General features: G+C 34.3%; 1 protein-coding gene across 2 annotated transcripts; it reads left to right on the top strand.

Annotated features, from left to right (window-relative positions):
• The first annotated feature begins 2840 nt into the window (after positions 1-2840).
• CETN3 (centrin 3) lies at positions 2841-16974 on the top strand. 2 transcript variants are annotated; one of them, XM_063087794.1, is made up of 5 exons: positions 2841-2860; positions 4607-4742; positions 6659-6773; positions 11636-11827; positions 16753-16974. In XM_063087794.1, the coding sequence occupies exons 1-5, from the start codon at positions 2844-2846 to the stop codon at positions 16794-16796; spliced, it is 504 nt and encodes a 167-aa protein (XP_062943864.1). In that variant the 5' UTR covers positions 2841-2843; the 3' UTR covers positions 16797-16974. The 2 variants fall into 2 exon arrangements, with proteins under 2 accessions (XP_062943864.1, XP_062943865.1); XM_063087795.1 differs by lacking the exon at positions 16753-16974 and adding an exon at positions 14376-14413.
• Positions 16975-22966: the final 5992 nt, after the last annotated feature.

The following is a 22966-nucleotide window of genomic DNA, read 5'->3' as shown; positions in this document are numbered from 1 at the left end:
TGTATATTCAGGATATTAATCCCTTATCAGATGCAAAATTTACAAATATTTTCTCCCATTCTGTAGGTTGTCTTTCCACTGTTAATTGTTTTCTTTGCCATGCATAAGTTTTTTAGTTTGATATAATACCACTGTTTATTTATTTATTTTTTTGCCTGTGCTTTTTGGGATCACACAGTTTTCCAGCTAGAGATTTTTCTCAGCCTCCCTTGCAGCCAAGAGTGGTCATGTCAATAGTTCTTACTAATTAAATATGAACAGAAGTGATGTATATAACTTCCCTGTCATCCCCTTAAAAGCATGTCTTGTCAAAAACATTTTAGTTCAACATTTAAAAATCTAATTTCCTGAAGTATTTGCCCACAAAACTCATTCTTCACTAAATGACCACAAACATCTCACAAAATTCTAGTGTTTCAGGGACCAGGTTTGAGAAACACCAGTTTTTCGTTTTAAGTATGTTGTTTATGTTAAAAAAAAAAAAAAAGTACTTTGTATACCTGCTTTATTAATATATGCCTTATGAAGAAGGGGTACTGAATATTATCCAGTGCCTTTTAGACACTGAGATGATCTCTGTAACCTAGAATTGTGATTATTTAAAAGATTTATATTTTGAATTATTTTTGCATTTAGAAAATAAACTTTATTTGGTTATAGTAAAACGTTCCTTTAAAACAGTACCAAATTAATTTTGTTAACATCTAGTATTTTTGCACATACATTCACAAATAAACATTAAATATGAGCCAGGCACTGGGGATACAAAGACAAGCAACATGCCTAGACTCCATCATCGAGTGATTTTAAATGTTTTTTAGGATGCTGAGAGTTGTGCCAGCTTCAAAATTAAGCAAATAAGCTCTTCATCATTTTCTATGCTTTGAGTTTAAAGCACAGGAATTAGCTGTTCAAGAATTTTAAAAACTCATCCACAAATCTAAGTGGGCTGGATGCTTTTTATTTGGGGGTACAGAATTTAGGCATCTTTTCTTTTCAGTCCTGCCTATATTGACCTAATTCAGTTTTCTATCTTTTTTGAGTTATCTTTGTTTTCATTGAAAAGTGACTATTTCATTTTGGTATTAATATTTATTGGCAGCATGCAGTTGTCTAAAGTATTTTAATAATTTCTAAACCTCTCTTTAAAAATACCAGCCTTATTTGTGGCACTATTCCCTTTCTTGTTACACTTCCCATAAATCTGTGAACTTTTTTTGGAATTGCCAGCTTAATATTGTGAGAATAGTGTTTTTAACCAGTTCATTAATTTTATCAATTTCCGTTAAAAATTTTTTTCTAATTATTTTGCTTTTTTTTACCTTCAGTAATTTCTTCGTCATAATTTTAAATTACTTTTTCATTTCTAACATCTTCAAATAAATGCTTGGTTTATTTTCATACTTATTTAATTAAAATAATTTTCTTCTATAGTCTATATCTAAAAATTTTAATGTATAGTTTTTTCAATGCCATTACTGTCTAGTGTGTAACTGCAATTTTACCTTCCTTTTAGACTCTAAAAGGATTTACAAAGGTGATTTACAAAGGTACTTTAAAATTTAAAGTTCCCTACTTTTTTTGGGGGGGGGGGAGGATAATATCCTTTAGCTATTTCTTTATTCTGTCATACTATCTTTATTCTTTTTACTTTATCATACTATGTTTACTTGTCCAAATTTAACTCATCCTCCTAGGACCAACATATATGTCATCTTCAAGAAACCTTCTACCTTGCTGTTTTCTCTCCCTTCTCTAAACCTTTGTATACATACCTTATACATGCAGTGTTTATACACCCTCTCCCTTCCCTTCAATTCCCACCTTGAGGCCATTCGATTCACATTTATGAGATTTGCAGCTTAGCTCAGTACTTTTGAGTTTTCATAGCAAGATTTCATTCAATGTAGCAAATATTCATTGAGAACTTATGCATTAGACATTTTATTAGGCCCAAGGAATAGCGTTAAATGGAATATACAATCCTGGCCTTCAAGAAATTCAGTCTAAAAGGTGGGACGAGTAAACATACTGAATATTCAAGTGAGCTTCAGGAGACTTGGTTTGGTAGTGAAGACAATATCGTGTATAAACAGCTCACAGAACTGGAAAATAAGAGACAGAAGCGAACAAATCCGTTCCAAACAGTTCAAAGGAAGAAAAGGAGAGGGAAGGACGGCTTCGGTACAGCTTCACCGTAAATAGCCTAATAATCCAACCCAATGAAAATCCAAACCGTCCAGGGTTGGGGGCGCGTGGGGGGGATGCAGACTCACACCTGCTGGGATTAGAAAGAAGAAAAGGGGATTTAAATCAGCGTTTTAAACAAATCCCCCAGGTACACAGGCCGTTTAAAATTTTAGAACAGAGCGGAGACAAGTTTCACAGACATCCCTCCCAAGCTATTCTCTCCTTTTAGCCGGATGACAGCCTGCCGCGTGGCTCTTCCCTCACCACCCTCGGACACGTCCGCCGAGTCTCCGGACACTTGCCCAACCGCCGCAGGACTCCAGAGGGAGGCGCAGCGCAGGGACGCTGACGCCAGCCCCGCAAAGGATTCTGGGAAAAAGCATGTGGCCAACCTAAAAGCAGGAGAGGAGGGTAGAAAGGTTTCTTTGATTGACGGGAAATCTGCCCAATGAACACAGAGGACTAGTGAAATTCCGCCCTAAAGGGCAGAACATTAGATATTTTCAACCAATCCAGCTCAGAAGTGTCTATCCTGTGGGAGGTCCTTGGGGCCGCTGAGGTCGTCCCCGACTGTTGAACGGCTTGTGGAAGTCGTGCATCCTTGGGTGGGAGTAAAATCATTCTTGAAAGGAACATCTCTGTCCGAAGAGAAAATGAGTTTAGCTCTGAGGTCGGTAATAAGGAGGCGGCAGTGCTCTCCCTACCCCGAAACGGGACCCTGGGCGGGTGTGTGTGGAAGGGAGGCCGTTTGGGGCCGAGACGAGGAAGAGGATGCAGCTTGGGACGAGGGAAAGGAGCCTGGGGCGGCATGCCTGAGCCCCCCACCCTGGGGCCCCTGGCGTCCTGCAGGGGATGAGCCCAGTACATTTCCTGAGCGCGTGGGGCTTTGGATAGCTTGAAAGCGGAGCTTAGTCGCGAGCGAGGAGGGAGTTGAAGTATCGTGAGGTTTCTACTCACGATGTTTCTGGGAGGAATCAGGCCATGGGGCATCCTTTCATTCTGTTCCTCGTACGTAGTCTACGGCTCCACCTCTCCTGCAGCCTGCTAACGTATTCACTTACGTGTAGTTTTGGAAATAATGCAAAAACTTTTTGCTCTTCTCTCTGGGCCCTACTTTATGGTATAACCGAAGACCCGTTTTGGTGCCTTTAATTAACAGTCTCTCTCGGATTTCTTGTTTCTTGAATTTCGTTACCTTTCATTCAGTTCCAACCTCTAACCCTTTGTCTGTTGCCCCCCTGCCCCGGTCTAGACGTTATACGTTAAAAATATCCATGTAGTTATGCAACTCTAAAAAAGTACCATGTTCTGCCGAAGTATAATCGTGGTACTTTTGGATGGGGTCAGGTATGGGTCGGTTCTGGACTTTTCTTTTCGGAGTCTTGGTGAGGGAATGACTGACACGGAAATGCCCAAGTTTGTGTCAAGTCATGTCTCTTGTGAAAGATTTTCCTCAGCTTTATCATACTGCGCCCGCTGGTCACTTTCTAGTCGTCTCTTAGCCCCCCCCCCTTTATTTTTTGGTGTATTTCAGAGACCAAAACATCTTTCAGATGCAGATAACGTGTTCTAATACCATCAGCTGGTTTTTACATTTAAAGTTTTATGGGATACTTCTGTTTCAAAACTTTTTCCTATATGAAAAATTTTCCCCGCATGAAAATTTGGAGCAGCTCTTAAGGAAGACATTTCTGGCTTTAAAATAATTTTTGCTTTTTATTTTCTTTAAATTTTTCCAGAGTTCATTAGAAGTTTAGCCTATGATTTAAATGTTAAGTGAGACTTATAAGATTCTTCACATTATTATATAGAATTAAGCACAAATATTATGTACTTTTTTGGCGTTTAGTATTAGTAATATGTTTAGACTCTTTAATATTTTGAGTGATTTCTTAGTATCAATGGAAGAAATTACAAATAAAGTGCCAAAATGTTAGAAACATGTCATCTAAAAGTATTTTGAGCCTGTAATGCCAACTACTTTAAAGTTAATTGATAAATTGTATATATTTTTGTAATGATTTTGAGAACTAATTATAAAGAACTATCAAAAGTAAACCAAATATATAGTGATTGTGAATTAAGAATTTTACTTTCATGGGGTTTTTGACAAAAAAGTAACGTTTCTTATTCACAGTTCTTGTTTCTTCCACGCTAACATGAGCAGCAATAAAATACAAAGCTGAGAAGAGGGAAAGTTTCTTCCTCAGTTCTTTTAACCTGTAACAGTCTTCAGTTTTGGGAAGTGCAAATTTATAGCAGTTTGGACCACGGAATAAGTAGGACATTGACTCATAGAGGGAAAATTTCTTTATCGTTCTTCAAAATATTTCTTTTTTGAAAATCGTTCATTGGCTAATTTGCATTAACTATAGAATTAAAGTGGACTAAAGACTTTTTTCTTTCCATTTCATAGAAGCGAGCTTGTAGTAGACAAAACAAAGAGGAAAAAAAGAAGAGAACTCTCCGAGGAACAGAAACAGGAAATTAAAGATGCTTTTGAACTGTTTGATACAGACAAAGATGAAGCAATAGACTATCACGAATTAAAGGTAATAGTATACTTTAAAATATATATTTCTCTGTTAAAATGATTTGCATTTTTGACAGTTGCTTTAAAATACATTTCTATATAATTATTTTAACTAAACTGGTTTTGGAACTATGAAGCAATTTTAAACATTCACAGTTAGATGTGATAATAAAACTGAATAGAACCCCTAACATATCTTTCAGAAAATCTTTTCACATGGTAAAACGAACAGTATTTTGGATGTAAAAATACGTTCCTGTGGAAGCTGCTTATTTTTCATTTGCACAAATAAAGGATTTCAAACTATGGAATTTAAACAGTTCTTACCATATTCTTCTTACTGTTGTTTTTGTTTTTTCTTGGTGACTTATACTTTTTTCAGATTGTGGGAATGTTATTTGTCTTTTAATCTTTTAGTTTAAATATGCTTGTAACACAGTCTCTCTAAACCTTTATTTTGTTTTTGATTTTTTGGGTGGCTGGCTGGTATGGGGATCCGAACCCCTGACCTTGGTGTCATAAGGCTGCACTCTAACCAACTGAGCTAACCAGCCAGCTGCTTGTAACACAGTCTCAGCTTACTTTCTGCAATGTAAACATAAGAGGGGTCTGATGTTGACACATGCTAATGGGGAAAAATGTCAACTTTAAGGACGAGAATATTTATAAAGACGTAAGGGCAAATTGGTGTTTAGAGTAGTCCTGGGGGTCATACATTCAACACAATGAGAAAGATAACATTTTGGGATTTTTAGTAACACGGATATGTGATATAAATGTTTATTTGGTAGTTTTAATTTTAGTAACTTTATAAGAGATTTTAAAGCATCCAAGTGGGGGTAAGGAATTATTCAGTGACAGAATAGAATGTATAAAAGCAATAATATGTCAATAAGTCTACCTTTCTCAATCTTGTAGTCTTCTTTGGCTCTCTTTTCCCACAGTGTTTTTAGTTACTCAGATCTGATCAATTCTTCCTTTATGATGTCTCTTTCATTTGTTGACGTTGACTTCAGGGTTCGGAACCTTGTTTCATACCTGGAGCTTTCTAAATGGTTTCTCTACTTCTAATTCACCTTGCACACTACGATTAGATTTCAATTTGGATCTTTTAAAAATTCTTTCACCACATTGCTCACTGCTTATAAACCTTTACTGTCTCCTCATTACATACTACATAAAATTCAGGTTCCTTTGTTTTGTATTGAATACTCCTATACTTTTATTTTTCTCTACACTTTTACTACCATGTACTTTTCTCATTTGCTGCCTTCTTCTATTCAGGTAAGGTAAATTACTATGCTCATTTTTCCTCAAACCTATTCTTTGTTTTGGTGTCTGTTTTAATACCAGTCATCCGTTCAAATGCCCTACCACTCCACTTTATCTATCCATCAAGGAATACTCGAATTTTTCCAAATAAGAATTCTTTAACCATTAACATATGTCTCTTTCCTTGTTACCAGTAACAAGATCTCTTTTTTCTCTAAATTCAGGGTCCTGGACTACTTACTTGATAACTAATCATGTAGGGTCTGATGGTAGTTCTTATTTTAATGTTTTTATATCTTCTATAGATTAACTTTTTAATATTTATGTGATGCCTTTTTACCATTTTGGTTGTTTATCCTTTGAAAACAAATAGCTTGTTAAACTGATCTGTGCATTGTCAGTGCATAATGTAGTATATTCTGCAAACACTTATTGATTAGCTTGTCATATAAAAAAAGTAATATGTAAATGAAAAAAATTATTAATTTCAGGAGAGAACAGCAACACTCACTTTGTTATTTTAGAGATGTAAAACATGCAAAAGAGTTACATTTTATTAATGTTATCTCTTAAGATATAAAAACTTACATCTTAAGATGTGATTTGGAAATCACTTCTTTTTCAGAGTGTTTTATAATTTGTCCTTCCCTTTTAATCCAAAAGGTGGCAATGAGAGCCTTGGGATTTGATGTAAAAAAAGCTGATGTACTGAAGATTCTTAAAGATTATGACAGAGAAGCCACAGGGAAAATCACCTTTGAAGATTTTAATGAAGTTGGTGTGTATTTTAATAGTCTACGTAATCAGCAATTGTTAGGAAATTATCTGGTTAATATGAGTATTTTTAATAAATTCTCTAGGTTATGGAATTTATTATTGAACATTGGTGTATAATGTGGCTCTTATTCAGGGGTTTTTTTTTTTTTTTTTGGTACTTTCCCTCTGATATTCAAGGAAAAATATAATTACAGCTTTACTGTGAGATATATAGTTTTGTCTTTTGTTCTAAAGATTCTAACCAAGGAACTGTTGTGTAGCTTTTTATAGAAAGATACTTTTTCAAGTGATGTGTGTTTATATTACGTGTTAAACTAAAAAGGTGATCAAAAAGTATTTTCTCTCAGTATAACAGAAAATGTGGTGTCCTGCTGTTTGGCAAATATTTCCCAAGACCTTACTAGTATGTGATTTTTGTTGGCAAAGTGGGAGAAGAGAAAACTCGTAGCAGTTGGTATTTTTTGTCATAGATGAAGCATATGTCCTCAGGTTGACAAAGTTTATGAGGGGCTACATACTCTGGATGACCTTGATTTCAGTGAATAAAGTCATCTGTTTAGAGTTGGTATTGAAGAAAATGTTGTGGTAAGGGAGGCAGTTGGCAGACTGGAAGCAGAAGAAAACATTTTAGAGTAGCAATTGAAGATAATGGGTCATGGCTTAATATAGTTAAATTTTTGTATAGTTGATTTTAATGAATTATTTATAGCATATATATAGATCAGGCTTTTTCAGAATAGAGGATTCTGGAAGTCAGGGACTTTGCTATTATAATTTTATACATAGAATGTGTAAATATTTGGGTTTATTTCTATTAAGTTGTTTTTCTGAACTGATGATACCACATTATTATCTGCTATTATTGTTACTTGTAAAAAATAGTCTTTGTTTCACTTGTTTCAGTGGATGGAAGTAATCATATATGCATCACTGGGGCATAAAGTATTCTACTCTGTGTATATTTTTCTCATTGTCTTTTTTTTTGTAGTTGCAGGCTATGTCATCATTATTAATAATTTTACAAAATACATTTCATTTAAAATTAATACAATTTTAAAATTGTGATTTTTATTAGGAGTTGAGACCAGGGTCCCATGTCACTTCTACCTTTTCCTGATACCTCGTCTTTTCTGTGTTATTAATAGAGCAGAAATACTGGGTTCCTTCTAGAATAAATAGCTGTGGCTAAACTTCAGTTCTGATTCTTAAAAATCAACCTTTTCTTCATCACATACCTTAGCTGTCTTAAGGTTACCTATTGAGAGTACCAGCTGTCAAGTAAAAATTTATTAGTATTTGGGAATCAAACAGTCACGAACTATGTATTCCTCCCATTTGTTAATAATTTTTAACTAATAACTGACCACAGATTAATACAGTATATGTTTTTATGCTTTGGGACTAATGACTCCAAAGTCAGAACATTCAAGTCGTAGTTTTATGTACCATTTTATTACTGCCTAAGGACAGTATCCCACAGATATTTCTGGATGATGTCTGGCACTTGAATGGATTCTTCTCAGTACTAGAAAAAAGCATTAAAATATATTTAATGTAAGTTTAGAGTCAAAGCACACGAGGCTATTGAGTAACATGGGTGTTTTAGGAATTGTCTTTATAACCAAGATAAGTCAGATGTTTGTACTCCATCTATTTTTGGCATGTGTTATTTAATTGCCTGTATAGAATAGAATTTGGTATTCATTGTTTTATTGTTATTATTCATTGTATTATTGTTTTCATTTTGCTTAGTTAACAAACGTACTGAATTTTTTGGCATTAGGTACTGTGCTCAAGGGGTGAGGAAGGGGAATTAATTAAAAGTTCCTATGAGGTTCTTTTTTTAAGGAGCATACAGTTTAAGTATGGGTGACAGCAAGCTGTGGTACTATGTGATAAATAATAATTTTGTCTGGTACAGCAGTCAGCAAACTATAGCCCTTGGGCCAAATTTTGCTGCTATTTGAACACCACCACGCCCATTCTTGTATGCTACTTTCCTGCTACCGTGGCAGAGAGAGTAGTTCAGACAGAGACCTTATGGTCCCCTACAAAGCCTAAAGTATTTACTATCTGGCCTTTTACAGGAAAGATTGGTCAATCCCTGATCTAGAGGAATTAAAGAAGACTTTGCAGAGGAGAATTTTAATTTAGGCCTTTAGAAGTGTGAATAGGATTTTATTTCAAAGAGAAGATTAGAGAAGTAGAGAAAAGGCATTTCAGACATAGGAAACAGGAGCAACAAAGAGTGGTACTAGAAGTATAGTATGTTTGAAAAACTTCAGGTGGACCCCTTGCCTAGAGGATAGGGAAATGACTGCAAAGGTAGGATTGAGCCAGATTGTAAAAAATCTTGCATAACATTTAGACTTTGGATGTTAATTAGCAGAGGATCATTGACAATTTTTAAGGTAGGGAATATGATATGTTTTAGGAAGATAACTGATGAAAGTATTGAAGATAAGTCGGAGAGAAGAGAGACTGCGGGCAGAAAATACTAGACTTTTTATACTGAGGTTGGTGAGGATAAAAGAAAAGAGATACATATAAGAGTAAAAAAGAGAGTATCTTCAGTACGATCAGATCTAAACACTGATTAGGTTTATGGATTGAAAATGATTCAGATTTTTCAAATATGGGAAACTAGCTGTTAATGATGCTTTTATCTTTTGGGGGGTGGAGGGAAGTAGCGACAGCTACCATGGTGATATTGAAAGGAGTTTGGAGTCCAGCATGCTGAGTTTAAAGTAATTGTGGTATGTTTGGATGCAAACTTCCAAAAGGCAGTGAGACATATAGTTGAAGCCATGTTACTAGTATTACCTTTAATGATTTTTGATTTACTTTTAATGTGGTTTTTAAATTTGCTGTATTATGTGATTTTTATGCTTGTATGTGTAAGGTCTAATTATTTTGATGAAATATGTTTCTGATACTATAGTTAAATCATTTGAAAATAGAATTACGTGGACAGAAATTTGGAGTTTTGTGAAATAGATGAAACCTACCTTAACTGTTTGTATGTCAATTGACTTATTTTCATTGAAAAAAATATCTATTTCTTATAATTAAATTCTACTTTGTAGAATAGGAATAGAACCTGAGGCATAGAGGCGAGTCATCATAAACTTTTACACTAGGTAATATTTTAGCTGTCCAGAATGATGGACATTTATAATTTCTAAGAAAAAGCCACATTCTAAGGGAGTGTATTGATAAAAGATTATATAGATACCTAAATGTGAAATAACTAACACAACTAAAGCACCAGTGGGATAAGAATTCATACATCTTGGAGTCCCATCTGTTCCCCAGATCACCCTGTTGCTTCTTTAAGTACATTAATACTTTCAGCAAGCTGCTTTTTTGGTTCACCTGTCATGTAAATTATTTAATTGGTGAAAAAAATTTCTTAACACTTTTTTTCCTTGTCCTGCTTTTTTGTTGGGACTAAATTCAAAATAAGTTGAGTATGAGCCATAGAGTTAAGTGCGGTATTTTATTTTGGTGTTATGGCTGTATATATGCCAACTCCTTTTTGACTGAATATTTATGAGCTTTGATCATTTGCATACTTATAGTAATATACTTCAATTAGTTACTTGGAAGCCTTTTTGGATAAAATTAATGGATAAAAGAAAACTTGAATATATGTGCAGATGATAAAACATTAACTTGAATAGGTGCTTTTATTAACCAAATATAGATGAAACAGCAGCAAAACAATAACTTGTTGGGACTTGGATTGTATTTTTCATTTTGGATTCATTAAACATTCCAGTACTTTCCATCTATAAGCAGTAGCAGAGTTTTGATGATTCTGTAAGCCTCAACAGGGCTGGGTTATTTTTAATGGCATAGTGAAAGTCATAAATAACCTTTTCCTGTAGTGATAGAATAGCATGTATAATTACTTCGGAAATGTTTATTAAGATATTTTCAGAATTTTATCTAATAACTTAAAAAATATTATACCATATATTTTTAGTTCAATTTTTGTTATATGGCAATTGATTAAAGATTGGTAATGTAAAAAATTTTTAAGTTCACTATTTTGTTATATATGATTATATTTAGTATATTAGAATATACTATTGTGAAGTCTGAAATTATTCACATTCATTTTTAGTTAGTTGTCTTTGAGTTACTATCTTGCCAAACAAAATGGATATGACTTCAAAGAGACTTCCTTTCCAGAGTTTTCTTTTGGCTTTATTACTGTAATCAGATTCAGTCCTTTCAACTATTTTCCACATTTTCGAAAACCAGTAGGTTTTTATAGTCATGAAGATATCAGTGGAATTTTCATATACTGTCCGAGATTGTGTCAGTGATGGCAATGCTTTTTGTTACTTTCTCAGGTTTTGTTGTTGTTATTGTTTATTTTTAAGTTGTATTAAATTTGAGGAAGAATCATTGTTAGTAGTAAGTTTAGCCAGCAAACAGCTTTTATCTATTTGGCTCTAACTGTTTTATTGGTATGTCTCGCCACAACTAGATTACAAACTCCTAGATTTGTGTGCTTGATGTTAGTGGAGCCTAGTACAGTTCTTGATAATAGCAGACCTTAAGTAAATATGGCATAAATGTAGTTCTTTTTATTTTGCTTCTGTGTGATATAGTTTTGGTTACTCTTAGAATGTCAAATTGTTGATAATAAAAAGGTTACATTTTAAAATACAGATTTGGTTTATTAAATTTCAGGCTTATCTGAGTTTTTAGGATCTAATTTGACATTCTGTAATCAGACTACATGTTGACAAGATTCACAGCTTTAATTCTCATCTAATACTTGGTTGATTTAAAAAATGAATGCCTTCATGATTATGCAGGTTTTTTTTTTTTTTTTTTTTTTAACTGTAGTGACAGACTGGATATTGGAAAGAGATCCACATGAAGAGATACTGAAAGCATTTAAACTATTTGATGATGATGATTCAGGTAAAATAAGCTTGAGGAATTTACGACGTGTTGCCAGAGAATTGGGTGAAAATATGAGTGATGAAGAACTTCGGGCTATGATAGAAGAATTTGATAAAGATGGTGATGGAGAGAGTAAGTTTTAAGTAAAATGTATTTTCCAAGTATTCCTGATGCTACATATATAGTATATTTTTCTAAAACCAAATGACTTTCAAGACTCTTTGCAAACTATCACTTTTTATTCAGTGTAATTGTTCATCTTGTAATGGGCTTTTTGCATAGATATTTCATATATTCAATTTAGAATGCAACAGGTCTTTAAAACCAGATATACAGATTATAATTCAAGAAGCTACTTTACTTTTCTCTGAAAATGATACCTCACCAAAATTTCAGGCACACAGTAATATTTCAGTCTTTGATGCCTTCTCTCTCAACCTGCATACACTTCTAAACTGTTACTAAATTCTGTTGATTTTACCATTCAAATGTTTTGAATCTATACATTTTTTTGGTCCACTGCTGTCCTAGTTCAGGACCTAACTTCTTTTTAGGAATATTATAATAGCCTCAATTTTTCTTTCCTTGGGCTGCCTACTGGGTGCAGTGTCCTGTGTGCTGACTGGTGCTACACAGTGAAAAAGGCACATGTGGTTTCTGCCCGCAATTTGCAGTCTCTTGTAGCCTCCTAATTGCTCTCTAGGCCTATAAGTTTCTAATCTCTTTCTTCTTCAGTCTACTGATAGCATTGTTTTCCTAAAATACAGATTTAGTGAGGTCATTTACATGTTCAAACACTTAGAGTGATTCTTTACTACCTATAAGTAAAGTTCAAAGCTTTTTATGATCTGTCTCACCTTATGTAACCTGTTTTATGTTCCACTGTATTCTTCCACTTTTCTATTTTAGCCGTCATCTCTTACATGTACACACTTTGACAAAATACTGTCTACCCTGAAAACATGTTTTTATGCTGTGCATTTTGGCATGCCGTTCCTTAATCTTAGAATGCTCTAATTGCCAGCTTCTGTCTGCTAAAATGTTATTTATTCTCCCAGATACATTTTAAACACCATTTTTTTTTTTTTCTCGAAAGCCTCCCCTAATAGTCTCTGTGTAAATTCTGAGAGTTCCATTGAGGGCTCATAGCATTCAGAGGAACAAACTGTTTTGATACTTTCACACACTTAGTATGGATTCTTTTGGCTGTAAACCAAAATTTGTTTAGAGATACAAACTGCTTTCTTTGTATATTAAATTGCTAAAGATCATAATACTTTGCTGCCTTTTTTGTAGACTTTAGTAATTCTCTGTCGTTGTGAATTTTCACACTGTCCAGTATCTAAAAGCAATGAAAATGTTTTTTCTTAAATTGTGTATATAGAGTAATAAACATGGTGAATGTGGAGTTACGGATAAATAAGATATACTAAAAGTTAGACATAAAGCTATAGTAATGATACAGAAAGAATTGCACCCCTCCCTCTCTTACTTCCAAGATAGATAAAACATGGTGCATCTTTCTGGAAAAATTAAAGTAACTTTTAAAAAGCCAAAGTGGACCATCTTTTAAATAATGGTGACTGTTAACATTTATTTAGCAGTTCCTATACATATGCTAGATCTGTGCTTAGTGTGTTACATTGGATTTTGTCACTTAATTTTCATAATAGCTTTTGTAAAGTAGATACAGTATTATACCTGTACATACATAGGATAGATGCATGAATAGAAGAGGAAGTTAAAGCTTTGAGAGATTAATAATCTGCCCAAGGTTATTACAAAGCAAATGTATAGCAGAGCCAGAAATCAAACTCACATCTTCATAATGACAGAGAATGTGCTTTGAAATATAATACTGTATTGCCTTTTGGGTAAAGTAAAATATTAACTAGGCTTCTGTGTTTATGGAATTTAAAAAATTACGGGCTATTATAGGAAGCAGTGTATTAGCAGCAACAAATTTAACTGGTACTTTTATGTTAAAATTTGTTTATTTTTCCTTTGAAGCCAGATGATCTCTAAGGTACTTAATCTACTTAATTCTTGAAAATTCTTATTGTTAGTGACTTGAATAAGATTTACCATATGAAATGGTTGATTTATGAAAACTTTGTTAAAGAAGGCAATATAGAAGACAGTGAAGTGTCATATTTGCTTGATTCAATAAACATTTTATCAAAAGCTTCTTTTAAGCTAGGCATTATGCTAGATTTATTATAGGAACTTGATATAAGATACTGTTGATAGAGAAGGTTATAAAACCAAATGGGCAAAGGTGTTACAGATTCTCTTTTAATTGGCTGAAAGGTTCTCTGGTAGTAGAGGTCGCTAGTTTAATTTCCTTAGCCACTTTCTACTTTTTGCTTTTTTGGACTTCAGTATTATGTTTTTAGGTATGAAATCATGGAATAATTTAAAATACTTTTAAATGCTATTATACTTTAAAGTAATTATATACAAATAATTTAAAAATTAAGTGTTTTATGATTTTAGAACTTCTATAATCTTAATTTTAAATTCCAGGATTGAAATTTTACAGATTGTGAAGAAGTTTTAGATCATTAAGTCACAAAACATAAATAATTTTCAGATTTTGAATATTTTAATCATGGCTGTATTACACTATTAAAATGATTTATAGTCAAATCATTCTAAGGCTGTCTTCATCATGTTCTTTTTCTTAAGAATATACTCTTGATTCCTGTTTTGGTCTAGGTGCCTCAGTCTAGAATCCCTAAATCAGGGGTTCTTAAATGAGGGTACATGCTGCTTAAATTGTTTTAAAATTTTATATATTTGAACTTTCTTTTTTTTTTTTTTTTTTACTGGGGGGAGAGAGGAGTCATAGCTTTCATAGGATATTCAAATGTGTTTGTTTAACTGCGAAAGTTAAAAATCACTTCTCCAGTTTGTAAGATCCTTGAAAGTAGTTTAAGAGTATTACAGATTTTGTATTCTATTCTCACTGTATCTGTCATAGTGTCTTATAGATGTTTAATACTGAATGCATGGATTCATTGTTCTCTACCAGCTTCTGGATATCTCATTCTTCTTAACTCATAGCTTGTTTTTGCTAGGGATACACTGTTCTCTGTCTATATTTCTGATGCTATTCTCCCAGCCCAGCTCTCTTTCCACTTCCTTTCCAATCCTATATTTTTAGTTTGGAGCCCAAGTCTTGATTTAATTTTACCTGAATTTTTCTCATCAGTAATAATTTTTCCCATTAGAATGGATTTTTTTCCCAACACTAATATTTGGTCTTCATTTTAATAATCATGATTTGTGTTACAGAGTATTCTCTTTTTCACATATAAAACCCGATTAACATAATTATTAAAACTGGTTTTTTATGTAGTATCTGGAAACAGTATATTCTTTTATTCCTGATATACATGTTTTATCTCAACATTTTTTAATTGGTTAATTTTTTCTAACTTTTCATTATAAATATTCCCAAACATGGGGAAAAATCATTAGAACAGTGAGCATCATTGTATCTTCTGCCTGGATTCAGTAATATTTTACTCTGTTTTATCTGTGGTGTGTATGTTTTTTTCTGAACCGTTTGAAAATAAGTTCCATATATCAAGAACTTGACCCCTAATATTTTAGCATGCATCTACTAAGAACAAGGATATTATCTTTCATAACTATGATATCATTGTTACACTTAAGAAAATGAACAATTTTATATCATCTAATGTCTTCCTCAATTTAATTTCAGTATAAGAACCCTGGTGTCTATTTGATATATTGTACTCGTAGTATAAGTATTGCATTGGCACTCACTAGGCATTTAAAAATGGTTAATTCAATGGAGTGTTTTCATATATTACCATCTGAGGTATTTAAGAATTAGAAACAACCTCAAACATCAGGTCATAGTTGAGTGTTTTCAGATGAAGAAAATGAAATACAGAACTGTTCTATGCAGAGCTATGACTAGAGTCCATGTTTCTTATTTCTCGATGTAGTATTCTTTTACAAATATCAAAATTATCATTCATAACTCATGCCTTGTTTTTTGTTTTGTTTTGTTAAGATATGTATTAACTATTGGGGTGCATGAAATCATTGTGTTACAAAGAGGAAGCATTCTTTTCTGAACATTTCTGTTAATTGGTGTGTGTGTGTATTGGTTTTTAAAAATTATATTTAATAAGACTATCTGATATCCTGTTTATTTCTAGATTGCTGTCCTAAACATTATACTTTATAAATTGGAGGTTCTTACTGAATTTATTTCTAATTTTGGTTAATTATATTACATTATATTTATATTCTGGTAATTAGTCTTTATCAGTGATTATTTCCTGTATTTACATCTATATTTTATAGTTGCTATGTTACCTTGGTAATTAATATTAAATCTGTATTTTTTTTCAAATTGCCATTTCTAGTAATACTTTTGAAGTATGATGATGTGGTTTCAATTATTATTTTTTAAATAGGCTTTTAAATATATAGAAGTTCCAAAAACAACAATTTGAAAGTTTTTCTGATTTTAATATATTCTCATTTTTTTGAATTCTACTGTTTTACATTTGTGGTATGTTCAAGCTTACACATGAAGGAAAGATTTGCTAAATGAACAAGATAATAAAGAGTATTGTTTAACCACTTAAGAAATTAAAAATGTCCAGCTTTTGAACTAGTTTAGTTTAGCAAGTATGTACAAATAAATGGACATACTTCAAAAAGTTTGTTGAAAAATAGAATTAAAAGATAATATGAATCTTTCCATGAACTTTTTGAAGACTTTGACTTTTTCAGTAACCTATAATATGTCTTTTCCTTCGTTAATGTTATAGAATATGTACTAATTTATAATGTTTGTCTCATATTTAGGTATTTTTGTATTCACAAAGTTTTATTTAATAAACATGTTCAACTTCCTAGCAAAGAAGTAAAAGCAAAAAGCCATTCTTGATTTATTAAGAATTTTGTATAACGTAAAATTTAAAAAATACTTAGTGTAAATTGGTAGTTATATTCTCTGAAAAAATAAGGTGTTTGTATTTTTGACTGTTACATTTTCTTTCTTACCACAGTAAATCAAGAGGAGTTCATTGCTATTATGACTGGTGACATTTAAAGAATTACAAGGATAAACACTAAGAATGTTGCAGTTACCATCCATCTTATATTCTATTTTTGTGCCTGGAGCCATGTTAAAAAAGAAACCAACCTAGTTCTTCTTTCCAAAAGGACCAAAAATATGCATCTTATGTATTTGTATTTTACTACTGTTAAGTTTCTTTGTATGAACAGTATTGTTGGTACTCAAATAGTTTAGCTTTGTATTTATAGTATAGCTTTTATATAAAGTTGTAAAAAATCAAATCATCTGGTATACATTCTTTGAAGTTTTTAATTTAACATTAGTATTTTATTTTGGTGAGCACGTTTTTTAGACTTGCATTAATAAAATTTTTATTTTATTAGTATTTTAAAGTTTGGTAAATTTCCTATTTTATTTTGCTTCCCAATATCTGTTAAATCTCAATAGTGTATTTCTTAAATTTTTTTCTCTTTACACTTTTACTAGTTTCTGATGCAAGAATTGAAATACAAATAGCAATAAAGTAGCATATTTTTCCATTACCTAAGATTTCATCATGTTTGACAAGATGACTCAATGTAGGCCTAATTCCTTTTTTAAGATTCACATCTTTCAGTTTGGAGGGAATAAGTGTTGTGCATATAGACCCATTTATCCTCGTGTATTATGTTCTATAACTCTTGGTATCTTACGTAAGTGTGACAGTTAAATCTGAATATTTCCCTCTTAAACTAATTGAATGAATGTAGTTTAAATCATCTAATTTCTTGACAAAGTGAAAGATTTAAATTTTTGAATTTTGATCTGTTAAGGTAATTATCACTCAATTAAATGTCATAGTGATGAAAATAGAAAACTGTAAGCCACAGAAATAATTTAAGGCTACGTTTTACCTATGTAAAGGAACATTCTGTGATTCACCAGGAAACAGTAGAGACAAACTTACACGGTATTGGTGGGCTCTTCTGCCTTACAGAAGTATATGTTAGGGGGAAACAAGTAGTTATGGGAGCTAGGCCATAGGAAAATGGTATCAATACCAAAATAATCTGGTTCTTGGTGGTATGTACTCTCCCAGGAAGAGAGTTGTCTATTTAAGTGATTTTCTTTAGACTTCTTGTTTTAAATTTCAAGGACAGTATAATTTGAGGCACTTAAAATAGTGTGCCTCCTAGAGTATTAAGAGCTGCCCACTAGAAAGAATATTAACAGTGATGATATTTCAAACAGGTATCTAGAAAGCAAGTTTAATTGTTCACCTCGTGTAAAACAATTTTAAAATGAAATCAGTGTTCACAGTAGTAACAATATTCAGGGTAACAAATAGACTTTGAAATTTAAAAATTTTTATTACCTTTACTGATGAATTGCCTTCTGTTTCTTGATCATAAAATATATTGATTTCCAGGAAAGTGAAGAATAAAATAGACAAAAATCTAGGCTTGCTAGTCTTCTACCACTTTATTGGAACAATAACCCAAACTACTTTTTACCACTTACAGACATATCTTTGTTCTTGATACAAATACTTTCTCCTTAGGATACCAGAAATTTTGTTTCTTCTCTTACTGGAAAGACTGCTCATCTCTGTTCTTCGTGTTTGTGGAAGGAAATGAGTTATTCTCAAGTTTCTTCCAGTATTGTTAATCAGTAACTTTCGAGTTGAAAGGCCGATAAGATTGGCTAGTAGAGGTGTCAATATGAAGAAAGGAGTGAATTTTCTGTAAAAAGGAGGTGGATATTAGTAATATTTATCATCGTGTCATTTCATGATGTGAGAAACTTGGGAATTTCTACAAGCCCCTCGGGTTTGATTAATTTGCTAGGATGGCTTGCAACTCAGAGAAATGTGTTTACTGGTTTATTATAAAGGGTACTACTACACAGGATGCAGATGAACAGCCAGATGAAGAGATATATAAGGCAAGGTATGAGGAAAGGAGTGTGAACTTCCATATTCTCTTTAGGCTCCCCACTCTCCCGGCACCTTCATGTGTTTAGCAACTGGAAGCAACATTCAGCCCTTCAGCCCTCTCAGGAGGTGGGGTGGTGGGATGAAAGTTTCAACCTTGTAATCGCGTGGTTCCCCTGGCAACCGGACCTCCCCCATCCTGAGGCCATCCTGGGGCCATCCTGAGGCTAAATGGAGGCCCCCAGCTATCATCCTTTATTAACATTCAAAAAAGACTGATCACTGGAGATTTCTAGGGGGTTAGGAACTGTGTGCCAGGAACCAGAGGCAGAGACCAAAAATTTATTTATTACTATATTATAATATCACCGGTAGCTATAGTGCTAGGCTTATTTAATCCTTTATTGCAGGAAATTCATACAGCACTCCAAAGGAAGGCTTTCAAATTGAATTGATGTGTGGTGTTAATGACCTTACATTAGTAAGCACCATGGAGAGTAGACAGTGTCTATGGCCTCTACTCCATAAGCCATCTGATGCTAGTCTTTGGGAGTAAATTCTCCTGAGGGTTTAAAAGTGGTGTGCTCTCAAAAGATTATTTACAATATTCTGAAGACATGAAGAAGGGAAAAATTTCAAAAGTCACGATATGCAATTAAATGTGAATTACATAAGTAATACACAGAGACATTCTATAAAGTAAAAGCAAAAATTCTCCCCTCCCCCTCAATCTCATTCATCTGGATATTATCAGTATTAGTCTGGGTCTGGACAGGAGGAAGAACGTGACTAAATAAAGAGTGTAGTATAAGGAATAGTAAAATTGGTATTGGAGAACTGAAAAAGCAGAAAGGTAACACTGAAATAGTTAGCTGCAGGAAACACCTACCAGCCCTAGGCCTGAGGGAACAAGATAGAGGTTGTGATTCCTAGAAACTAGAACCTGGGAGGAAAGGTTCAGCAGAGCGGGCACTATGACATTTGAGAAGGGGGCATTGGCAGGTGATGCTAGTATTGGTGGGGAATGATGAGGCTGGTTTAGGAAATGGTGAGAAAAAGCTGGAGAATGGAACCGCTCCAGTTGCTATCACTGCTGATATTGGAATGAAGAGCTGTTGTTCTGGGGATGCCGATGGAAACAGCAAGCAGCAGGAAATGGCAAGATTCTTTCTCCCTCCTCCTGTCTTCCTGTCTCTATCTTCTAGTTCTCCTATTACTGGACCTTTACAAAAATTCAGCTGGCAAAGGAGAAATGTAGTTTTCACAGTCCTAGCCATAGTATTACACAGTTGAGTATAGCATAGAGGTTTCGAGCTGTGGGGAGAAAAATAGCCCAATAACCAGTACAGGTCAACATGTATTTTTACCATCTGATATTATTTTTTTACATTCTGGGATGTTGTGGAGCAGTTGGGAAGGAGGGAGAGAGGGGAAAGGGGAAGGAAATGGGATGGAAGAAGGAGAAAAGAGGAGGGGCAGGATTGGGGCGTGATGCACCCCCCTCATTCCCACAGGGGAGACCAGGGGGCTTCCAGCAGTGGCTTGGTCATTGCTGGGCTGGATGCAGATGTCATGGGGGTGTGGCAAAAACCCTTGCTCCCTGACGACCTCAGCTTGGGAACCTGGGGTGCTTCCTGCAGCAGCTTGTGGTCATTGCTGGGCTGGTTCTTGGTCTGTGTGGGGGGTGTGTGTGTGGCTGAGGCCTGAGGCCCCCACCTTCTGGACTGGTTGCGGGTGTCAGAAGGCCTGGCTGAGGTGCTTGGCCCTCCCCTCTTTCTGGCTTGGTAGCCCAGGGGACTTCTGGTCCTTCTACATATTATAGGTGTTCTTTGGTGAAATGAGATCTTTACTAGTTAATATCAAACTTTGGTTGTGGGTACTTTGTTTTTTCTTTCAGTTCTGTGTTGGATTATTTGCTGTTCCCACCACTTGAACTCTGCGCTGGAATGAATTTGTTGTCCTTTGCTTACTTCTAAAATGGGGGAACTTTCTGTGGGGACCAGTATTTAAGCTCTGTGGTTGAGCTAAATTTTTGCTTTGCTGCTGGTTCCCTAGGGAAGGCTTTTTGTGTAGCTCAGGTTTTAGTGGTTGACTTTATAGGAACTTCTGGCTCTCATGAGATCCAGTACACCTGGATTGTGTAGAAAGAGCAGAAAGACTCTGGTCTGGGCCCCAGTCTTTTCATTAAACTGCACCCCATGCAATTCTATATTCCTGACCAGTCTCCACTGAGTGGTCCTACACTGATTGGGGGTCAGATCAGCTGTCCTTGCTGTGCACCAGTGTTCTCCTGGTGGGCCCATCTCCCCCCACTGCCCACACTCCAAGCACTTCCCATGAGACAGGCCACACGCCTGTCACTTGTGATAACTCACCAGCCTCTGAGTGGCTCCTTTTTTTCAGTTGTTGTGGCTCTTTGCTCCTGTGTGGGTCCATGGGAACCCTATTAGTGGTCTTGCTGTCCTGGAGTCCACCAAGGACCTCTTCTCCCCTGCCTCCTCTAAGCAACTCCATCTGAAGGGCATAACTGCAGCTTTTGCCAGCTCCTGCTCCGTGTGCTCAGCAGCTCTAGCCTGGAAGCAGCTAGGATTAGAAACCGTCAGAGTTGTTTTTTTCTTTCATTGTGGCTTCTCCTGCCTTCATACACTCCATAGGTCTCTCCTATTCTCCTGAGCTCTAGTGGACCCAGCTTGGCTGTAATTGCTTTTTTATAGTTGTAAGTACATTGGTTGATTTGTGGGAGAGAGTGACGCTGGGGACCGTCTACTCTGCCATTTTACCAGAAGTCTGAACCAGGTTACTTTTAAGAGTGAAGGGGCTTGGGGGCAAGGGAAGCTATTTACATTGGGACAACAGATATAAATCAGAACTGTCCTAGGCAAACCAGGTCATATGATCACTTGATGTCTGGGAATAGTAACCACTGTTACTTTAGAGAAGGTATATATTTTAATCTTAAAATATATAAGGGTACATACTGTTGAATTGTCTTTATTTTACACTCAAGAAAACCAAAGTTTGGAGGATTAAAGCAATGTGTTCAAGGTAATAGGCAGTAACAATTGGAATTCGATGCCAAGATTTCTTATTCTAGAGCTGACTCATAACTTGTATAGACTCAAGGTATAACAGATCAGACCTTTAAAACCACAAAATATAAAAGAGATAGAATTTGGTATTCAGAAGCTCAGTAGCAAAAACATTTATTAATTTATGCTTAATCTAGCATGGCATTGTATTATGTGTTATTCCATGTGAGTTAGTGTTTAGTGTCAGACCTCTGGAAGTTTATAATCTTAGACTGTATTTTTATATTCATGGAGGCAACACATTGAAAAAGTAAATGAGTTTGGAAAATAAGTAAATTAAAGATACAGCCTTAAGCAAATGCTAAGTGCATATTGAGTAGTGAACACTCAAAAGGTTTTCATTTTGAGGGTAAAATTTAGGAAAACATTTTTTTCAATTTATCTTTGTGGAAAAGATTTTATTTTAGGGACTGCTTGAAATGCAGGGAACCTTGGGTTTAGGAGTTTAGTTGGTTAAAGGGTATATGGGAGGGTCTCTGAGGCATTAAGCCAGACAGGAGGAGGTAGCAAGATTTACGGACATGAACCTGATAGTCTAAAGCAAAGCTCCGTAGGTCTCAGTGCAAGTGTATTGGTCAGAGAGGAAGGTCAGTAAAGGTCATTTTAATAGAAGAATTATGAATTGTTCAGAATTTGGATTGTAAGGAGGAAATCTCAGAATGAAATATGGCAGTCATCCAAATGACAGCTTAGTTGAATCTTGGAGATCTTGGTTAATTAACCTAGGCTCACCCATTCAATTGGAATAGGTTTTCAGTTGGAATAGATAATTTGTTTACTTTTCCTGATTCTGAGATCAGTACATCCTGTAGTTAAAGCATTCATTGAAAACTTCATGCTAGAGGCTATGAAAAATTGCCAAGTAAGATCTAAAACTAGTAAAACTAAGTCTCTGGTTTATCTGAGATAGATGTATGTTAAAATTAATTCCATGAGATTAAATATTAGGAATAATTATTAATATTATCTATTTGTCTACAAGACTCCAATTTATCTTTTTCATTAGAACTTTGGAAATCTGTACATCATGCTATTCTGAGAATATGTAAAATATTTTTTATTATATGATGATTTTAGAAAGGTTACTGACATTTATAGAATCAAAGATCAGCAGGGTTACCTCCATTTTATACTTAATTAAAAAATTTAAAAATAGGTTTTCTTTATTTCATGGTAAAAGAAATTAGGGATACTTAATAGAA

The sequence above is a fragment of the Cynocephalus volans genome, chromosome 2 (assembly GCF_027409185.1).
Source record: "Cynocephalus volans isolate mCynVol1 chromosome 2, mCynVol1.pri, whole genome shotgun sequence".
Lineage (NCBI taxonomy): Eukaryota > Metazoa > Chordata > Mammalia > Dermoptera > Cynocephalidae > Cynocephalus > Cynocephalus volans.
This window is presented reverse-complemented; position numbering and strand designations above follow the sequence as displayed.

Bases quoted from the DNA above. Each gene is read 5' to 3' on its own strand.
- CETN3 (XM_063087794.1), top strand. The intron at 4,743-6,658 runs GTAATAGTATAC...TTAATCCAAAAG, and splicing joins TAGACTATCACGAATTAAAG to GTGGCAATGAGAGCCTTGGG. The intron at 11,828-16,752 runs GTAAGTTTTAAG...TTCTTACCACAG, and splicing joins TAAAGATGGTGATGGAGAGA to TAAATCAAGAGGAGTTCATT.